The sequence below is a fragment of the Hyla sarda genome, chromosome 3 (genome assembly GCF_029499605.1).
Source record: "Hyla sarda isolate aHylSar1 chromosome 3, aHylSar1.hap1, whole genome shotgun sequence".
Taxonomy (NCBI): domain Eukaryota; kingdom Metazoa; phylum Chordata; class Amphibia; order Anura; family Hylidae; genus Hyla; species Hyla sarda.
The window spans coordinates 299431832-299454310 of record NC_079191.1 but is presented as its reverse complement, the minus strand read 5'-3'; the positions used below and the strand labels follow the sequence as shown (position 1 = coordinate 299454310).

The following is a 22479-nucleotide window of genomic DNA, read 5'->3' as shown; positions in this document are numbered from 1 at the left end:
TGAGAGGTCCTCCCCATTAACCCCTTAAGGACCATGGACGTACCAGTACGTCCTTGGTCCTGCTCCCGTGATATAACGCGGGGTTACACGGTAACCCCGCATCATATGACGGCGGGCCCGGCGTCAAAGTGAAGCCGGGACCCGCCGCTAATAGCGTGCAGCGCAGATCGCGGCGCCGCACGCTATTAACCCTTTAGCCGCACGCTCGGAGCTGAGACGCGCGGCTAAAAGCGAAAGTGAAACCATGCCGGTTAACTCAGTGGGCTGTTCGGGATAGCTGCGGCGAAATAACGGCATCCCGAACAGCTTACAGGACAGCGGGAGGGCCCCTACCTGCCTCCTCGCTGTCCGATAGCCGAATGACTGCTCAGTGCCTGAGATCCAGGCATGAGCAGTCATGCGGCAGAATCTTCGATCACTGGTTTCCTATGAGAAACCAGTGATCAATGATAAAGATCAGTGTGTGCAGTGTTATAGGTCCCTATGGGAGCTATAACGCTGAAAAAAAAAAGTGGAAAAAAAAAAGTGAATGAATATCATTTAACCCCTCCCCTATTAAAAGTTTGAATCACCCCCCTTTTCCCATAAAAAAAAAAACCACAGTGTAAATAAAAATAAACATATATGGTATCACCGCGTGCGGAAATGTCCGAATTATAAAAATATATCATTAATTAAACCGCTTGGGCAATAGGTGCGCACAAAAAAATTTCAAAGTCCAAAACAGTGCATTTTTGGTCACTTTTTATATCATTTAAAAATGAATAAAAAGCGATCAATAAGTCCTATCAATGCAAATGGTACAGTTAAAAACTTCAGATCACGGCGCAAAAAATGAGCCCTCATACCGCCCCATACACGGAAAAATAAAAAAGTTATAGGGGTCAGAAGATGACAATTTTAAACGTATTAATTTTCCTGCATGTAGTTATGATTTTTTCCAGAAGTAGGACAAAATCAAACCTATATAAGTAGGATATAATTTTAATCGTATGGACCTACAGAATAAAGATAAGGTGTAATTTTTACCGAAAAATGTACTACGTAGAAACGGAAGCCCCCAAAAGTTACAAAACAGCTGGGTTTTTTCAATTTTGTCGCACAATTATTTTTTTTTTCCGTTTCACCGTAGATTTTTGGGCAAAATGACTGACGTCATTACAAAGTAGAATTGGTGGCGCAAAAAATAAGCAATCATATGGATTTTTAGGTGCAAAATTGAAAGAGTTATTATTTTTTTGCAAGGAGCAAAAAACGAAAATGCTAAAACGGAAAAAACCCCGGTCCTTAAGGGGTTAAAAACAGCCGGGTCACCCGTAGTTAGGAGCAAAAGAAAGGCCGAAGAAGTAGGAGCAGAGCTAGTGTGTGGCCATTCCAGGCAGCACCAGGCCACACCCCCGTGCCCTGAATAATTTTAGATTAAAGCAAAATTTTACCTGAACAGGCTTGGATGAGTGTGTCCTCACTCAAGCCTAACTATATTTCCTTTCGAGCTTACATAATTTAAAAAAATTTTTGCTACAATTTCTGCCAAACACATACACAAACATATTGGTAAATCCCACAGAGAGCAGCAGGGATGGCATTTTAAACTCTGCATAACAGCTAACTCAAAGAATGTTAGGTCATGCATTTTATCAGTACAAAAGTCACCACTCCGCAGGATTCCATGCTCCGCAAATAGTGACACAAAATTGCTCGCTTAGCTGTAACAATGAAAGAAGGCTGGAAAACAGGGAAGTTGTAAATAGTACGTTCTCTCTGCTTTTTAAATATGTTTATTGCTGAGAAATGCAATTTTTCTCTGCAATCTGTGTATTGCAGTATTTGCTGTTACACTTACATTGTGTACTGTTGTGGTTACTAGTGTAGAGCGGCATAGGCCATATTCCAATTTGCGATATTTTGCGAATATATGGACGGATATTTGTCACATATTCGCAAAATTTGCATATTCGTAATCACGTTTTTCGCATATGTGTAAATTAACATATGCGTAAATTTACATATGCGGTAATTCGCATATGCGTTAATTTGCATATGTCAAAATTTATGAACTTTATAGCAAGTATACCAGTGTTACTTGATAGAAGCAGCAGAAGGGAGGGATCAATATTTGCGAATATTCGCATATGTGAATATTCGCCCGGCGTTCTCACACAGTAGTATTAGAGCCTTCTTTAGACCACACAAGCTGGAAGCAGAGACGGATGATCACTGTCATGTGTACTGTGAAAAAAAAAATTTGTGAATCTTCGTAATTTCGAATATATAGTGCTATATTCGCGAATATTTGCTAATTCGCGAATATGCGATATTCGGGAATAAAATTCGAATTGCGAATATTCGCAAGCAACACTAGTGGTTACCATGGGAATAATAAAGAAAGTGGTGAGGAATTTCCAGCCTCAATGACCGCATTTGCTTATAGGTGATTGTAAGGGGTTGGCCTGCGGAGCTCTTTAGATTAGCGTTAATTGGTGTTTGTAAGAATGTGTGATCTGATAAAAAAATTAGCAACTTGGCATTCCCATAGGCACTTGTAGTAATTATTACCAAAAATGGATGTGGATGCATCTGGCCCTGTGTGTCATTACCAATACCATTCGAGTGCATAAGGACATCATACGCCTGTGCCGCATGTGCAACTGAAACCGCCTACTATCAGTAAAAGCCCCCAGGTCTTCAATTATCTTTTTTCATATCTATTTCTTATGTGCATCAGATGCAAGGGCATTATAGTACCATTATTTCCACATTATTATGATAGAAGACAATACCGAGGGATAGAGCATTGAGGGAAAAGGGTTGTATCCTTTGACACAGAGGGTTAGGATTGGGTGACATAATGTGAAGAGGAAGTTTTAAAGCGTACCGGTCACTAAATAAACTTTTCTATACTAACTACTCCTAACACCCCTCCCACCCTTAAAATTTTTTTTTTTTAAATTCAGAGCTTTAAAATACTCTGTATCATACCCTTATTTTTTATTTCTCCTCCCAGCAGGAAGAGTGATTTTTTTCCAGCAGGCATGATATCACCGAAGCCTGCCGGGGGACCACATCTGCCCTCACATCGCGACAGTGCTGTGATGAATAGAAAACTTCAAACTCATGTTTCAGTCTGTGCTGCTATCAGTGAGGCTCTCTGCAGGTTTCAGTCTGTGCAGCTTTCTGTGAGAATCTGTGGTGCTTTCTCTTTCTGTGCAGCTGTCAATTAAGCTCAGTGTAGAGGAACACTTCCTGACTTTGGTCTCAGGCCAGGAGACCAAACTCACTGTATTAATTGTGGCAGGGAACAGAACAGAGCCACCTAGTGGCCGTTTTTGCTATTACATTTTAACCCCTTAACCACTTTACGTCCGTGGCCAGCTCCTGTTATGTGAAGCACGCTCAGGAGCTGAGTGCCCTTCATATCCGGCAGGTCCCCGTTGCAACGAGGACCCGTGGCTAATACCGGACATCGCCAATTGGGCTGATGTACGGTATTAACCCTTTAGACGCCGCCATCAAAGTTGAATGCGGAGTCTATAATGGGAGAAATCACTGCCAGTTAGCTCAGCAGAGCTGTTCAGAACCGCCGCGGTGAAATCGCGGTATCCCGAACAGCTAAGAGGACAGTGGGAGGGTGCTTACCTTCCTTCTCACTGTCTAATCGTCACTCTATTGCTCCAAGCCTGAGATCCAGGCTTGAGCAATGAAGCGCAGATAACACTAATCACTGCTATGCTGCATAGCATTGTTCAGTGTATGCAATCTAAGTATTGCCTGTAATAGTCCTCTATGGAGACAAAAAAAAAGTGTGAAAAAAAAAAAGTGTGAAAAAAAAAAAGTTAATAAATTTGATTTAGCCCCTTCAGTAATTACCGTATATACTCGAGTATAAGCCGACCCGAGTATAAGCCGAGACCCCTAATTTCAACCCAAAATCCCAGGAAAAGTTATTGACTCGAGTATAAGCCTAGGGTGGGAAATACCTCATCCCCCCCTGTCATCATCCAGACCCGTCATTAACATCCTCATCATCCCCTTGTCATCATCCCACACATCCCCCCCTTCATCATCCCCTTGTCATCATCCCACACATCCCCTTATCATCCCACACATCCCCCCTTCATCATCCCCTTGTCATCATCCCACACATCCCCCCTTCATCATCCCCTTGTCATCATCCCACACATCCCCTTATCCCACACATCCCCCCTTCATCATCCCCTTGTCATCATCCCACACATCCCCTTATCCCACACATCCCCCCTTCATCATCCCCTTGTCATCATCCCACACATCCCCTTGTCATCATCCCACACATCCCCCCTTCATCATCCCCTTGTCATCATCCCACACATCCCCTTATCATCCCACACATCCCCCCTTCATCATCCCCTTGTCATCATCCCACACATCCCCTTATCATCCCACACATCCCCCCTTCATCATCCCCTTGTAATCATCCCACACCCCCCCTTCATCATCCCCACCCCCCTTCATCATCCCCACACCCCCCCCCTTCATCATCCTCTTCTCATCATTCGCCCTCAGTGGTCTTCAACCTGCGGACCTCCAGAGGTTTCAAAACTACAACTCCCAGCAAGCCCGGGCAGCCATCGGCTGTCCGGGCTTGCTGGGAGTTGTAGTTTTGAAACCTCCGGAGGTCCGCAGGTTGAAGACCACTGCGGCCTTCAACATGCGGACCTCCAGAGGTTTCAAAACTACAACTCCCAGCAAGCCCGGGCAGCCATCGGCTGTCCGGGCTTGCTGGGAATTGTAGTTTTGAAACCTCCGGAGGTCCGCAGGTTGAAGACCACTGCGGCCTTCAACATCATCCAGCCCCCTCTCACCCCCTTTAGTTCTGAGTACTCACCTCCGCTCGGCGCTGGTCCGGTCCTGCAGGGCTGTCCGGTAAGGAGGTGGTCCGGTGAGGAGGTGGTCCGGGCTGCTATCTTCACCGGGGGCGCCTCTTCTCCGCGCTTCCGGCCCGGAATAGAGCCGTTGCCTAGACAACGACGCATCTGCGTCGTTGTCAAGGCAACGTGACTATTCTGAGGCCGGGCCCGAAGCGCTTAGAAGAGGCCTCCCCGGTGAAGATAGCAGCCCGGACCACCTCCTCACCGGACCACCTCCTTACCGGACAGTCCTGCAGGACCGGACCAGCGCCGAGCGGAGGTGAGTACTCAGAACTAAAGGGGGTGAGAGGGGCTGGATGATGTTGAAGGCCGCAGTGGTCTTCAACCTGCGGACCTCCGGAGGTTTCAAAACTACAACTCCCAGCAAGCCCGGACAGCCGATGGCTGCCCTGGCTTGCTGGGAGTTGTAGTTTTGAAACCTCTGGAGGTCCGCATGTTGAAGACCACTGCGGGTGGGGGAGTTCACTCGAGTATAAGCCGAGGGGGGTGTTTTCAGCACGAAAAATCGTGCTGAAAAACTCGGCTTATACTCGAGTATATACGGTAGTTTTAATCACCTCCCCCCTTTTTCCCATACAAAATGTAAATAAAAATAAATATGTAAGGTATTGGTGAGCGTAAATGTCTGAACTAAAAAAATATATTGTTAATTAAACCGCACGGTCAATGGCGTACACGTAAAAAAATAATCAAAAATTGCATATTTTTGGCCACTTTGTATACCCTAACAAAATGAATAAAAAGCAATCAAAAAGTCCCACCAAAACAAAAATGGGACCGATAAAAACTTCAGATCATGGTGCAAAAAATGAGTCTTCGTAATGCCCGGTATATGGAAAAATAAAAAAGTTATAGGGGTCAGAAGATGGCAATTTTAACATACAAATTTTGGTACATGTAGTTATAATTTTTTTTTTAGTAGTAACATAAAATAAAATCTATATAAATTGGGTATCCTTTTAACCGTATGGACCTAAGAATAAAAATATTGTAATTTTTGCCGAAAAAGGGCACTTCGTTGAATCGGAAGCCCCCAAAAGTTACAAAATAGGGTTTGTTTTTCTTTCCAATTTTGCTGCACAAATATTTTTGTTCTGGTTTTGCTGTAAATTTGGTGGTGAAATGATTGATGTCATTACAAAGTACAATTGGTGGCGCAAAAAACAAGCCATCATATGGTGCAAAATTGAAAGTATTTTTTAGAAAGTGAGGTGGTGAGGTGCAAAAAAAAAAACAAAAACTGTGGTCGTTAAGGGGTTAAACATATGTATGTTGATAATTTTAAAAGCAAGTAAATGGTAAAGTGTCTGCTAATTACACCAGAAATACTATATTAAAAGTTTTATTTGGTGACAGCTACTCTTTACACTGGTTTGTGGTGTGAGTCAGATGCACCACCATAAAAATTCGGAGAGGTGTTATCATCCTGGCTTGGAGGAGATCCACAACTTGTTCCCCCAGGCTGTTTTTATCTGTTGTTCTAATGGCTGTCCCCTGATGAAGCCAAACATTATTGGGGAAAACACATTTCCTTTTGGTGACCAACCTTTGTGTCAGATCATATCTTCCTAAAATAGAAAGATACTCCCAATAAATTTTTGGTGGTTTCAGAACTGGGACAGACGGGCAAGAAATGCCTTTGCAGCATTTTTTTTACCTGACATCTGGGTACTCATTAATGCAACCTTTTTGAAAAATTGTGCCTTTCTGACACTGAATGTTGTAGCTTTCTGACACTTTTTAACATAGGAGGCAGAATGGCTTCTAGGAAAAAAATATATATATTCTTTCCTTCAGTTTAGTAGAATATATACTCTGTATCTTGGTATTTTGACAGGTACTTATGCCCTATAACTGTGCACCCCAAATTCAATAATAAATATGTAGTCTGACTGACCCACCATTAAAGTGGTTGTCCAGGGATAGAAAACCAGAGCTTATTTCTTCCAAAAACAGCGTCACCTCTGTCCTCATGGTGTGTGGTATTAAAATGTGTCCCTATTCACTTCAATGGACTTGAGCTGCCATACTACACACAGGGCTTCCATCAGATATATTGGGGCCCCTTACACAGTTTGAAGTCCCCATAGAATAAAATGTCCCCTCATATTGTCCCATACAATAATCTGTTTCTCACACAGCTCTATAAAGAAAAAAAAAGAAAAAATCACTCACCTCTCCTCCATTCCCCTGCAGCTCCTCCTTATCTTGCTGTGCAGACATGGCCACTACCGCACAGGAAGCCTGGGCAGGAGTGACAGGATGAAGCCGCTGGCTCCTTCCTGCCATTTCAGCCACCGTGTGCACATTCAACTATGTGCCTCTTAAAGGCACACTCATTGTGGAAAGTTTTCATCACTCAAAGATTCTGGACTAGTGTCCTGGATCCCCTGGCGCTCCCCCTGCGACTGGGCCCACAGGGAGGAGCACCAGGGGGATCCAGGATACTGGTGCGACGGGGCCTGCAAGTGAAGGGTCCAGTTATGCCACTTCAGGGACCGTGCCTGCACTGGTCCCAGAATGGCAATTACCGGCATTTGGCCACCCTTGGGTGTCTGGGCCAGTTACTGGGGCACTGCTTTTTTTTAAGCAATCTATCTAAAGTTGGGTAATCTTAGAAAACAAAGATTGAAGTTTGCAGTGAAATTGATTGGTAAAGGCCTCATGTAGTTTATACTGATTGAAATTACTGATGCTGACAACGTCACTGAGCGATGATGTCAGGAGTGCGTGATGAGTGCAGCCACCGATTGGCTACCACTGTCTCGTGATGTCCATGGATTGGCTACCACTGTCTCGTGATGCCCATGGCTGCAGTAACATCGGAGTGCTGACCAGAGAGGCAGAACAGGGAATCTGCACTGGAACAGAGGGGGTGATAAGTAACAGTTTATTTTTCAGGTAAACAGGTGTTTCTTATATTACCTGACCTAATTTAGAATTAATGATTTAAGTAATGAAGTGGTTATCAAACAGGTTTTTATATCTTATACCATGACCCAGTAGTGTTATTGTGGTTACTTATTTACCCATGAGCTATAAGTTTTATAGAGACATCTCAAAAAGTCATAAAAGCTCTTAACATCAAATTTCTTTTGTGTTCTTATGACTTGAAATTATTGAATGAATGAGTCCACAGGACATACTTTTGTGATCAATTGTAGGTGAAAGGCTGTCCCATATTTTCTCAGAAATAATAAGATGGTTTCAAAAGTTAAAACATGTCCAAGACAAAAATATATTTTATGAAATTTGTTAAATGCAGTTCTTCTAATTGATATAATATATACGGTATATTTTTTTATCAGATTGATAACCCCTTTATGTGCTCTAACAGCCATCATACCTACTGCCCACCAGTTGAAAAAAGCTGCTGCAAAGAAGCTGCATTATATGATGTCCTATAACTTCACTTTGCTTGTTGTAAAGTGTATTGTGACACATTAACCTCCTAATTTTTTCTAATTTTGCCTTCATTTTGAATCTGGGCACATGTAGACAGAATCAAATAATGAATGAATGTTGGATTTATTCTATCTCTGGGAAGCAGAGTTGAAGCAGAAATGGCTGACATGTAAAGGTTTGCAAAGTTGCTTGTGATTTTAAACATATTACACTTGCCACCCAACATTAAAGGGGTATTCCAGGAAAAAACTTTTTTATATACCGGTATATCAACTGGCTCCAGAAAGTTAAACAGATTTGTAAATTACTTCTATTAAAAAATCTTAATCTTTTCAGTACTTATTAGCTCCTGAAGTTAAGGTTGTTTTTTTTTGTCTAAGTCCTCTCTGATGACACCTGTCTCTTGAAAAGCCCAGTTTAGAAGCAAATCCCCATAGCAAACTTCTTCTAAACTGGGAGTTTCCCGAGACAGGTGTCATCAGAGAGCACTTAGACAGAAAAGAACAACCTTAACTTCAGAAGCTTATAAGTACTGAAATGATTAAGATTTTTTAATAGAAGTAATTTACAAATCTTTCTGGAGCCAGTTGATTTTTCCTGGAATACCCCTTTAATAAAAAATACAAGAGCTTAATTATATTGAACATGTTATGGTCATTCTGGTATGTCTTTGCAATTGTAAATTACTAAGCAAAATATAAAAAAAAAAAAATTACCTTTTTAAAAAAAGTTTTACATGCCAAAAGTTTTGATTGGTTGGGGTCCAAGTGTTCAGACCCTAACCAATCACTAGGATGAGTGAGAGAAGCATTTTTTCCAGCTCTGTCTAGCGATATAACATATGAAAGTTTTTTTTATGAATGCATAAAGGCATATATATATATATATATATATATATATATATATATATATATATATATATATAAATATATATAATATATTGTGTGAACCAGAGAGATGAATAAAACCAAATTTCAAAATAAAAAAAATAAAAAAAATTACACGACTGCTAACATGTATAAAATTGTCGTAGTGTGCTGCTTCGGAGACTTGAGGGAAGAGGTGTAAATGGTTTAACTTGCATACTACTCTACGTGAACTTGCATCCTATGCTTGAGCTGATTGACTTATTACAAAACTGTCCACACAGTCAATAAAAAAATGTTTTAGAACTTCCTGATTGTAGATCTCACTTTGGTGTGTATTGCCATTATATGTCTCATGCTGATGTGCAGATCTTAATTAATTTGTATTTTGGGTTGGTAAATTTTCAAAGTAATCTTTCATCAGTTTCACCGACACAAACCATGCAGTGTGGGTGACACTGATGAAAATGATGCTGACTATGGTTTAAATCTGTGGCTCCATTCTCTGGTTATCCCTGTTATTCGGGTGGCAGGCTTGGTACACAGACAGCGCTGGAGGAGCATGCTGATGTCACAGCTGCTGTTTCCTCATTCCTCCCAGCTGTGAGCAGGCTTCAAGAAGCAGCAGCTTTGACCTCAGCATGCTCTTAGAGTACTACTGATGCACAAAGCCTGCTGTCTGAGTAAGGGGCCACAGATCGGCCTGTCGTCAGTATAATTTCCATCAGTGTCACCCGCACTACAAGCCTGTACCAACAGGTTAGTGCAAGTGAGACTGATGACAGATTTCTTTTAAGAGGGACTATGTGTGAGCTGCTTTTCAAAATGTTTTATTATAAACTTTTTTTTATACATAACATTTTATACATTTATTTCAAAGGGCTGTTTGGTATGACCCAGCATCATATCCAACCTCTTTTCAGCTTGATCCAACAGAGGGTCCGAATAGAGAGAGGCGACGCTTACAAAAATGCTACTTGACTATTCCAAATAAGTACATTCTCAGGGACAGACAAAGACAAGAAGGTAAGCAGTTTGAAATGTAATGCTAATATTCTTACTGTTGCAAATATGGGTGCTGTGCTTGAATATTTGCTCAGATAATTTACACTATTCTCCTATGCATCAGTTTATGAAAAATTTCTTCCAACAATTCATGTCAAAAGAAAATCTTTCAGATGATTTTACGTATTGTAAATAATCACAGCACCACATAGGTGTTAAAAAAAAGTCTTCACAGTCTTACCTTTAGATTTGCAAACCTATGCTTGGTAGCCCATAGGGTGGACTCAAGGGACTAGCTTTTTCAATCTATCTGCTGATTGCCTCCTACTTCTGTATTTTACGGACAGGCTCTGTTTCATGGGGCATGACAATTCTGGGCACTCAAGGTGATTGGCACCACTCCACCCCTCTCCACCATGCTGCTCATTTGCATATTTAAAAAATGCTAAGTTGTGTGGCTCATAAAACGCCCCTTTCCACATCTGTCCTAATAAAAACCTATCAAATCACACTAGACACAATAAATTGTATAAACAATCATAAGCTTTATAAAATTTTGTTTAATAATAAATAAAAGAAGCAGGAACAGTCAGACTACACCTGGCTGCATATGGAATAAAGTAATATACAAAATGGTCACATATAAACAGAATTACAATTATTTGTTTATATATCGCTGTAAAACAAATGTTAGCAAAATTGTCAGAAAATTATGTGATCACTGTGGTTATATTAATAAACATGTACAAAAAATGTCAAGCGACCCACTAAATACCAATACCAAAAGGAAACCAAAGAAAAAAGAAGAAATTATTTCTGGGTCACTTGAGACTGGAGAGATATGCGAACAACCATACAGTGTAAACAGTGTAAAATAAAAAGCCAAAGAGGAGCTTACATCAGCGGTCTCTGTGTAAGGAAGCCAGAATCCAAACATTCAACAGACCCAGCAGGAAACAACAGCATACCCACATGACAGATCAGGACCCCTTGGACGTTTCACAGTTAGGCTTCTTAAGGGAGTTAAAGGGGTATTCCAGGATTTTTTTTTTCTTATTTGACTATGCTACAGAGGCTGTGAAGTTAGTGTAGTTCATAATATAGTGTCTGTACCTGTGTGTGACAGTGGTCTCGCAATTCTTCTGTGGTTTGTGTCCCCATATTTTAACAGCATACAAAATTATTAGGTCTCAGATTTTCCCAGGTTGCAGTGCAGCCGAAACATGACATCGCTAGTCAGGTGTGCAAAGGGAGCCTGTCTGCTTTAATAAGTAAAGCGACCGCACACTTAGTGATCTCACACTTAAAAACAAGGAACTGTGGAATTTGTAGTGTGAGAGAACGACTTCCAACAGGAAATACTCACAAAAATTCACAAAGAGATAGCCACAACATTATGGTAATTTCACAGCATAGCCATTTAGCCCCAAGATGAGCACAGAAGAAGGGGTACTCCGGCGCTAATCTTATCCTCTATCCAAAGAATAGGGCATAAGATGCCTGATCGTGGGGGTCCAGCCACTGGGGACCCCATGATCTTTCACACAGCACCCCGTTACCATCACCTCCCAGAGCATGTTCGCTCCGGGTCTGATGACTGGCGATCGCGGGGCCGGAGTATTGTGACATCACAGCTCCGCCCCCGTGGGATGTCACTCTCCGCCCCCTCAATGCAAGGGTATGGGAGGGGGTGTGACAGCTGATGGTAACGGGGTTCCGTGTGAAAGATCACTGGGGTCCCCATCGGCGGGACCCCCCGCGATCAGACATCTTATGCCCTATCCTTTGGATTGGGGATAAAATGTCTTAGCGCCGAAGAACCCCTTGAACAAAATCATACCAAGAACATCACTAAGGGTTGTATAGAATAAATATAATATAATAAAGGACATTTCCACAAAAATATATGACCTTATTTCTAAGATGCTTTGAAAACAAAAGGTTATATATATGAATGGGTGAAAAAATAACAGAAATGAAAAAGTAATAAAGAATAAAAGAAAATAATGAATGTGAGTGTCCGTGCCAGTGACAAGGTGCCAGGTGACACATGCAAAAAATTAATAAAAAAAATACTAGTGACGCACAATGTAAAGAGCACACACAAGACCAGACACACCATAACTTAGGTAACCTATTAATAGACATAAATATAAACAGTAGAATCTCCTAATAGCGGACTCTCACGGGGAATAAAAAAGTGTCTGCTGTTGAGAGATGTCCCCTATTGGGACTCAAAAAAAGGCTCAAAAATCTTTCTAAATGACCGAATACAAAAATTACCTTAAAAAAAAAAAAAAGCGATAAAAAGCAATATTACAGTAGAATCATCCCTTATCAACCCCTTGTACTATGTCATCCCCCCTTTATACCCTGTGCCGCTTTATTCCCCCTGTGCCATGTGCAAGATCATCCCCCCTTGATCCCATCTGTGCCGGGGGGGGATGAAATGTCACAGGTGGGATAAAATGGCATAGGGGGTGGTAAAGAGGGGGTGATTAATTTGCACAAACGGTAATAAAGGAGTGTATGGTTTGGCACAGGGGGATTAAAGTAGCACGGTGGAGGGGGTGGAAAAATGATGTGGCTGGCAGACATACAGAAGCAGGAGACCACTGTTTAAACAGCTGTCTTCTGCTTTTGTGCTGAGGCTGCTCCAGGGGCTACAGCGGGTGCCAGCCTGGGCCCCCTTACTGTTGTATTGACTGTACCCGCTGTGACGGCGGCCCTGTGCAATGTAGTGCCGGCACATAAGCCTCATTGTCCCATATAGGGTGTATTTTGTCCCTTATTGGGAGTGTTATGTCCCCCTATTGAAAGTGTTTTTTTCCCATATAAGGTGTGTCTGCATACGCTGTTGGGAATGTCCCCTTTTTCGAGGGTGAAAATACATTGTCATATGGGACTCTGCCGCAGAATTAAAAACTGTCCGCTATTGGGAGGTGTCACCCATTGGGAGGTGTCCACTAAGGACATTTTACTGTTTGTACACACATTGTAACCATAAACTTGTACAAAATATCATGGGCGAATACCAAGGCAATTGAATGATGTGCAGACACATGTGCAAGCTACAATGCAACATACAATGTGTTCAATCCGGGATGAAAGTATATTGTCAAAGATGTGTATGCTTGTGCATAACCATACACACTCACCCACTTCTGGACAATGTGCAATGTTACATAAAATCAAAAATACCAATTAAGGAAAAAATGTAATGTACCCCATGCAATACATAAGTGATAGTGTGATGTGTATGTAACAACACACCCATACTCACATTTAGACAATGTGCAAATTTGCGTAAGGAAATGATACGAAAAAAACATCATAATGAGTTAGCATAAACATATGTAAAATTTGTAACATAAGTGTAATTTACAATACTGCACAGGCACTTGTGTTAACCCACGTGGGCATGCACATCTATACAATATATAATATATGAAGTGATTGCTAAATATACCCAATCACGTATATGTGAGTGTAAACCTATACTCCTAAATATACCAATAACCCAGAAATTAGGCCTACATAGGCAAGTCATTAAGAAAAAAAAGTGACATAGACAATGCCATTAGTATAAGATGAGGCCAAACAACCCATCCAAGAGATATTAACTTGAAGGAAGAAAAAAAAAAAAAAAAGAGAAGAGGAAGAAAAAGAAAAATGGAAGAGAAAAAAAAGAAAGATCTGTTATTAAAACATTAAAATCAAATCAAATAAGTAGGTAATTTGGATCAGAAACACAATAATGAACACATGAACAGTATTTAATAAACACAGTCCACGTAAATATCACAGGAACAGAAGAAAACTGTTTTCTGTTGTCTTTTAAGCCCGAAAGGGTGATGGTTTTCAGTGCAAAAAATCCATAGGGTCTCCTTTTGACCAAGCATTTTTTTCACATTCCCTACTCTTGGACACACCATAATCTTATCAATGCCCCTTACCATAAGTAATTTGCTTTTGCAATTGTGGTATTCCTTGAAATGCCGGGGTAACGTCTTTACTTTGGATTTATGAACTTCATCTTTCGCTGCCTCAATTCCCAAGACGTGCTCTATAACCCTCCTCGTAGCTCCCTGGAAATTAATCCAACATAAATTACCCCACAGGGACAGGTCACATAGTACACTACTGCAGTTGTCAAGCAAGTAATAGTGTGTGATCTCAAATTTCTTACTCTTTGTAGAGCCCTTAATGTGCACAGCTTTCTCAACAGGCAACGCAGCCACCACAGGGTTTACACCCCCATTTGGGGCCTTTGGATCCAAAAAGTTTGACATCCTGGTCCTTATGGTGACTGGGTACCAAAAGAAGATCTTTTAAATTCTTGGAATGGTGATAAGTGATAGAAGGCCGTTGGTAACATATTGAGATAAAACAGGGTCCATTTGCAATATAGACCAATGCTTAGTTAGAGCTTTTTGCCTTTGTCTCCATCTGATGTTAAATGTTTTTATTTATTTTTTTAAAGGATTTATTTATACTTTTATCAAGAGAAAAACATAACAATAAAGAACTTTCACTGCCACAACAGCTGCTCCTCCCACAAGAAGTCAGTAAAATAGGTGGGCTATACATTCAACAGTATTACAATAAGAAAATAGAGATGCAGGTGTAGTCAGCTTGTAGTCCAGCAGCTGGGTACATACACCATTAGCAGTTCAAGAGCGGTTGAACAGCTGAAACAGCCAACTTCATATAGCATGCCCAACAATACATTCACACCAAGACACACCCAGAGTAAAAGTGTACAGTACATTAATCAGACAAGGCAGTAGGATAAGCACTGTCTACAGAGGCATCCAGAATCATCCAGGGGAGCCACATTTTATCACATTTCTTACAGCATTTACAACTCATAAATGTATTTATTAACTAAACTAATCCACCTTGATATCTGGTGGGGGGGAAGGGGCACCATGTCTTTCCAAGTCATTGGAACTGTCTCTTAGGCACAGAAAAGAAGGAATCGAATAAGCAGGCGCCTATGGGCCACTGTCTTCACCTCATCAATAAGCCCAAGTAGGCAAACTTTAGGGGTAAGGAGAAATGGTAACTTAAGGTGGTCAGCTACGAACTGCATAACATCCCTCCAGAACAGAGCCACACACGAACAACTCCAGACCGCAGCGCCATAAATGATATAGGCACTGCCTGATGCAGAACATTATCATTACATAACATAAAATGAGTGACTGAAATGTGGAGGACGTACACCTACTGTTCCCTGTATGATCTGAATACTGCCATATACTGTGCCTTTGGTAGAGTACTACCACACCCTGTGCCCCTGAATATATTATTGCGACACACTGTCCCCCTAGTAAAATAATCTCATGCATTGTGCCACTGGTATGTTACTGCTTCACACTGTGCCCCTGAGTATAATTCTGCCACACACTGTGCCACCGATATATATTACTACTACACACTATACCCTTGGTATAATACTGCCACACACTGTGTCCCTGGTATAATACTGCCACACTCTGTGTACCTGATTATATGACTCACACATACTACCCTTGGTACCCTTGTGCTGCCTGCATCACATGAGTCGCTCCAAGCTGGGAGCAGACTGTTCCCTTAGGCTAAGTTTCCACTTGTTTTATTTTTTCTGGCAGTTGTTGGAAAACTGCCACTGTAGTTTTTGAGCCAAAGTCAGAAGTGGATCCATAAGGGAGTAGAAGTGTAAGTCCTTCCTTTATATGTCCTATTCCTTTTGAATACACTTCTGGCTTTGGCTCAAAAACTGCAGTGGCAGTTTTCCAAAAACTGCCAGAAAAAAATCCAAGTGGAAACTTGGCCTTACTCTGACAGCGCTTGGGTATACATTTGTATCCATTTTATCCTAAAGACACCAATACAAATAAATCAATGTCTTTACTTAGAACTTAACCATTACTATTTACACTTAAAACAAAAGAGTTAAAAAAATAAAACCCTCATAATGCTTAAACACATAGGAGATTTATCAAGCTCCGTAGTAGATTATTTTTTTTTTGCTTAAAAAAAGTTGCATGTACATTTTTTAATTTTTGCTTATTCCAACACACATTTCTGAAATCTGCTCACGTAGTATTTTTTAAATCTTTTTACTTTGCAGTGGGCATGTATTTATCAAATGCGATAGTCGCTATTTATTAAGAAAAAAAAGTTGCATCTCCTTTTAAAAGTTGCATATGTATTCTAGGTCCAACCTGGCTTACAGAAAGTGCATACGTCCGCAGAAAAGGAAATTAACACCCACTTTAACAACTGTTCTTATTCTGCTTTGCATCATGAAACAAAGCTACTACGTTTAATGTTAATTATAGAAAAAAAATTATTATATAACTATTATTTTAAGGTTGAAAATACACACTGCACACCTTGTTAACCCCTTAAGGACCAAGCCCATTTTAACCTGAAGGACCAGGCCAATTTTATATTAGCATTTTCGTTTTTTCCTCCTAGTCTTCTAAAATCCATAACTCTTTTATATTTCCTTCTACAGACCCATATAAGGGCTTGTTTTTTGCGTGACCAATTGTACTTTGTAATAAAACCTCTTAGTTTACCATAAAATGTACAACAAACCCAAAAAAATATTTTTTTAGGAAGGAAATTTAAATGAAAACCACAATTTTGCACATTTTGGAGGGTTTTGTTTTCACATTGTACAATTTGCGGTAAAAATGACATGTTTATTCTGTGGGTCAATACGATTCAAATGATACCCATGGCTAGATACTTTTATTTTTTTGTACCACTTAAAAAAATAATCTAAAACTTTTTGTACAAAATCAGTAATCTAAAATCGCCCTATTTTGACCACCTATAACTTTTTCATTTTTCCGTATATAGGGCGGTATGAGGGCTATTTACTTGCACCATCATTGTACTTTTTATCGATACCACATTTGCATATATAAAACTTTTATATCATTTTTTATTCATTTTTGGCTTTTTAAAATTTTTTACGTTTATGCCGTTCACCATACGGGATCATTAACATTATATTTTGATAGTTCGGACATTTACGCACGCGGCGATACCAAATATGTTTATTAAAAAAAAAAAAAAACTTTTTGGGGGAAAAATTGGAAAAACTGAAATTTTTCATTTTTATTGGGGGAGGGTATTTTTTCACTTTTTTTTACTTTTTATTTTTAAATTTTTCAACTTTTTTTAACACTTTTTATGTCCCCATAGGGGGGCTATCTATAGCAGTCATTTGATTGCCAATACTGTTCAGTGCTATGCATAGGACATAGCATTGATCAGTATTATCGGCCATCTTCTGATTTGGTCTGCTCGATCTCAGACCAGAGCAGGAGATGCCGGGAGACGGACGGAGGCAGGTGAGGGGACCTCCGTCCACCATTACAGATGATATGATCTCCGCGGCAGCGCAGCGGGCGATCCGATCATCTATTTTATCATGGCCATTGGCACAGATGCTGTGATCTGTACAGATCACGGCATCTGAGCAATTAATGGCGGATATCCGCACGATTGCGGATGTCTGCCATTACTGGCGGGTCCCCGGCTACTGATAGCAGCCGGAACCTGCCCTGTATGACGCGAGCACAGGATGTAAATGTACGTCCTGGTGCGTGAAGTACCGCGAAACCAGGACGTACATTTACGTCCGTGGTCGTTAAGGGGTTAATTTTAGGACACGTACATGCTGGTGTACATGGGGCATTATATTAAGGGGCACAGAACGGGAAATATACTGTATGTGAGGGGCACAGCACATGGGGTATTATATGAGAGGCACATGACATGGGGCCCCCCCTGTCATTCATGTGCCCCTCACATATAATGCCCCCGTCATGTGCTCCTCACATATAATGCCCCCGTCATGTGCTCCTCACATATAATGCCCCCATTTATAATGCCCCCTGCTATGTTTCACTCACAATAAATGTCCCCTTTTATGTGCCACTAAGTTTTTTTTATAAGGCACTGTGTACCATACAGTGCCTCTGTGGTGTTTTCTACAGCTTTCTTACTTGCACTGTGCATGGGTGTTTAATGCAACTCTTTTTCTGCTAATGTACACACACACACTGACACACACACACACATATATTCACATAAACACGTACTCACTCACACACACACTCACTCTCTACTGCAGGATCTTACAAAAAACGAAAAATTAGCTAGCCCAGCAAACAGCTTATGCTGCTTTAACACTATGACGTTCACCCGTTATTAAACGTCTGTTTTCTGTGTAAAAAAACAGACGTTTAATAACGGATGAAACAACGGGTGCTAACCACGGCTGTTGCTGTTCTGATCGCGACTACTGATGGTAAATACTGCAGCCGTCTACTTCAATTGGATTTAATGTGTCATATATGTACGGCTGAGTCATTCATTGTGTTTCTCTTCTTGTCCTATTGTGCTTGTCTTTGTTTCCCTTTTCCCTTCTTTCCTACCCTCCTGTTTCCCTTTCCATCTTTCTTCCTTTACTTGGATTGTTTTGATCGATTAGGGGATGTACTTCCCCACATTGCTGATTCCTCATTGTTGTATTTTGTGCATTTTTTTTTTTGTTGATGCACTTGCATTCTCATGAATATGGTTATTGTATTTGTTTCTTTGTTCTGTTGAAACCTTGAAAACAATAACATTTGTTGAATGAAAAAAAAACAGGTGCTAACGGCTGAATAAATATTCATCTGTTAAGACCCGTTATCCCTCATGTATGGCCAAACACCTCTGCCTACAGACTCCCACAGCCGGGACTACTACTACTCTCATCATGGAACCGACTTCTTTCCATGATTGGAGTAGTAATTCACTGACTGCGGGAGTCTGCAGACAGCTGGGGAGGCTACATTAGTGTTTGTACTACTATCCCCATCATGGAACAGAGACTGTTCCATGATTGGGGTTGTAGTACAGGGGCTGAGGGATTGATCGTACCGGGTTTCACTTCTGAGACCCGATGCGATCTGAAGTTATTAAGCAGGGGAGCGGGCGGCATGGTCCGCAACACTGCGATGTATCAGTGTGTTTTAACTTTCATTTTTAAATCCCCCGCGGGGAGCCCTGAATAGCCGATACTGAGGAGCCATTCAGGGCTCTCAGCAGGAGATTTGAAAATTAACATTGTGACTAGCAGGGGCCATATTTATGTTAAAAGCACTGTGGGGGACAAGATATATAGGGCTGCAGGGGGGAGCAGACATATAGCCGCGCATTAGATATGACCCCCGCTGGTGCATTAATAAATATATACCCCCCGCCGGCGCATTAAATATATACACCCCCGCTGGCGCATTAAATATATACACCCCCGCCGGCGCATTAAATATATACACCCCCGCCAGCGCATTAAATATATTCCCCCCGCCGGCGCATTAAATATATACACCCCCGCCGGAGCATTAAATATATACACCCCCGCCAGTGCATTAAATATATTCCCCCCGCCAGCGCATTAAATATATACCCCTCGCAGCGCATGTATAATGTAGCCTCGCAGCGCTTCTATATACATATGCTGCTGCTGCGCTATATGAGAAAAGCATTCTTGCAGTGGCCGATACTGCTGCTAGAATTCTTTTCACATATAGTGCTGCAGTGGCTTAGGTATATAGAAGCGCTGCGCTGCGAGGCTACATTATACATGCACTGCGGGGGGGTATATATTTAATGTGCCGGCAGGGGGTATATATTAATGCGCCTGTGGGGGTCATATCTAATGTGCTGCTGGGGGGGCTAGATATATAGGTTATATGTCTGCCCCCCCCCCCCTGCAGCCCTATATATCTTGCCCCCACAGCGCTTTTAATATACATATGGCCCCTGCTAGTCACAATGTTCATTTTTAAATCTCCCTCTGAAAGCCCTGATTGGCTCCTCAGTACCGGCAATTCAGGGCTCCCCGCGGGAAATTCTAAAATGAAAGTTAAAACACACTGACACATTGCAGGGTTGCGGAGCTTGGCGCCCACTCCCCTTCTTAATACCTTCAGATCGCATCGGGTCTCAGAAGTGAAACCCGGTGTGATCAGTCCCTCAGCCCCTGTACTACAACCCCCATCATGGAACAGAGTCTGTTCCATGATGGGGTTAGTAGTACAAACACTAATGTAGCCTCCCCAGCTGTCTGCAGACATCCGCAGCTAGGGAATTACTACTCCCATTATGGAAACAATTCTGTTCCATGATGGGAGTAGTAGTAGTCCCTCAGCACTGCAGGAGTCTACCGATGTCACCTCTTCTGACGTAAAAATAACGTCCGTTATAATAACGGGCATTAACGGGTGTATTTACTAAAGTCCTTTGGCCATAGACTTCAATGTTAAAAATTATTTATTTACCCGTTAATTTACCCGTTTCTTGTGACGGTCGAAAAATTTGTGCATGTCACGTTATTTCTCCCGTGACAACTAACATCCGTTAGTCATGACTGGCTATAACGGGTGATAACGGGTAAACGAAAAAACCCATTGACTTCAATGGGGTTGTATAACGGGCGTTTATTAACGGGTGAACTTCATAGTGTGAAAGCAGCCTTACTGTTCGGGCACTGTGCAAGCCGCAGTGACGTGATCTCTCTGCGCCGGTGAGATAATGTGACGTGCTCTGCTGTGGATCGCATCCCCGCAGCTCAAATTCTGCAATCAAAGAGCAAGCAGCGTGAGAAAGGTGGGTTAATGGTGGAGCGGAAGCTGACAGCTCCCGCTCCACTATGATAGAGTACAGGGGTGGGAACAGCTATCTCGAGGTGGGGGTGGGGTCAATTGCCCCTTCCCCCCCCCCTTGATCCGCCACTGTCCCTTCCATTACTATGCATTATGACGGTGCCCCACCCTGACCTCTACATTACTATTCCTCGTGGAGGCAGATCCAAAAACCACAAAACAGTCGGCTAACATGAGTCACCCCCTACACGCTCATAAGACACCCATCCTCCCCCCCCCACAACATCTCATGGCAGGTAACGTACCATGCTGTTTTTTGGGGGGCTTCACTAATATTTGTGGCTGCCGGTGCTACACTGTTTTCCTTCCTGACGTAAACGGCAGCCTCAGCAGCGCAGCGACGCAAGACTCCGCGCCCACCAATGTCGCAAAATGCAGCCTCAAAATTAAACAAAAAAGTCTCCAAGGTACGGATATTCTTGGTGCGGCATAGTATGTTTTTAATATTTTTTCATTTCTGAGGAGGGTGGATAGGTTGTTGCAGGATAGTTGGAGTGCAGCTATTTAGGGTGCGTTCACACAGCCGCCTGTCCCCGTTTTTTTAATCCCCATTTTGTTTTCTTTTTTGCAGGCTGTAAACGGATTCAAAACGGTTTAAAAAAAATCCCGTTCATGTCAATGGGATTTTTTTTTACAATCCGTTTGCAGCCGTTTGTACCCGTCTACACTCATTTCAGTTTTTTTTATGTCGGAAAAAACGGCACATGCAGTATATTTTCTTCCTTCCAAAAAACAGAAGAAAAAATTGATACAGTAAATTTAACATTGAAGTCTATGGAAAACTTTTTCATCCGTTTTTTTTTTGAGCATGCTCAGTAAAAAAATGTTTTGTTTAATTAACTGAACAAAAACGGATACAAACGGATAACATCCATTTGCATAATTTATTGTCCGTTTATCTAAAGTCCATTATTAATTTTGACGGGAGAAGAACAGAATGGGTCTAGACGGCCGTGTGAACGCAGCCTTAGTGCCCAGCAGGCCAGTCAGGGTGTCACTCGATGCGGTACGCCCTCCCCCCCTCCCCTTCACTCTCTAGCAACGCTACTGGTAATAAAGGGTAGATAAAGAACTTAGGCTATCGAAGGATCAGACAAAACAGAAAGGAGGAGGAGTTTCTTTATGTAAAGTCCAGTCTGAAGACCGCACTGCGGGAGGATATATGGGAGGGAAACGATAATGTGGAGTCATTATGGGTAGAAATATATGGAGATGAAAAAAAAAATTCTGGTAGGGGTTTGTGAAAAACCGCCAAACATAATGGAAGAGGTAGAAGATGAACTACTGAAGCAAATAAACAAGGCAGCAAATCAAAATGAGGTGATAATAATGGGGGACTTTAACTATTCTGATATAAACTGGGGGAGTGAGACCTGTGAATCTCATAAAGGAAACAGGTTTCTGACTATAGCTAAAGACAATTATCTGTCCCAAATGGTACTGAACACGTCCAGAGGGGGCGCCCTACTAGACTTAATATTAACCAACAGACCTGACAGAGTAACTAATGTGCAGGTAAAAGGACACCTAGGAAATAGTGATCATAACATAATAAATTATAACTTGTTCTTCAAT

At 41.5% G+C, this 22479-nt stretch overlaps 1 protein-coding gene across 4 annotated transcripts in view; it reads left to right on the top strand.

The window, feature by feature from the left end:
- LYST (lysosomal trafficking regulator) overlaps positions 1 to 22479 on the top strand; it is a 1083863-nt gene that overhangs the window by 746482 nt on the left and 314902 nt on the right. For all 4 annotated transcript variants that reach the window (XM_056566940.1, XM_056566939.1, XM_056566938.1 and 1 more), the window contains exon 34: positions 10059 to 10204. In XM_056566940.1, the coding sequence (XP_056422915.1) occupies positions 10059 to 10204 (146 nt within the window). The remainder of the gene's footprint in view (positions 1 to 10058; positions 10205 to 22479) is intronic.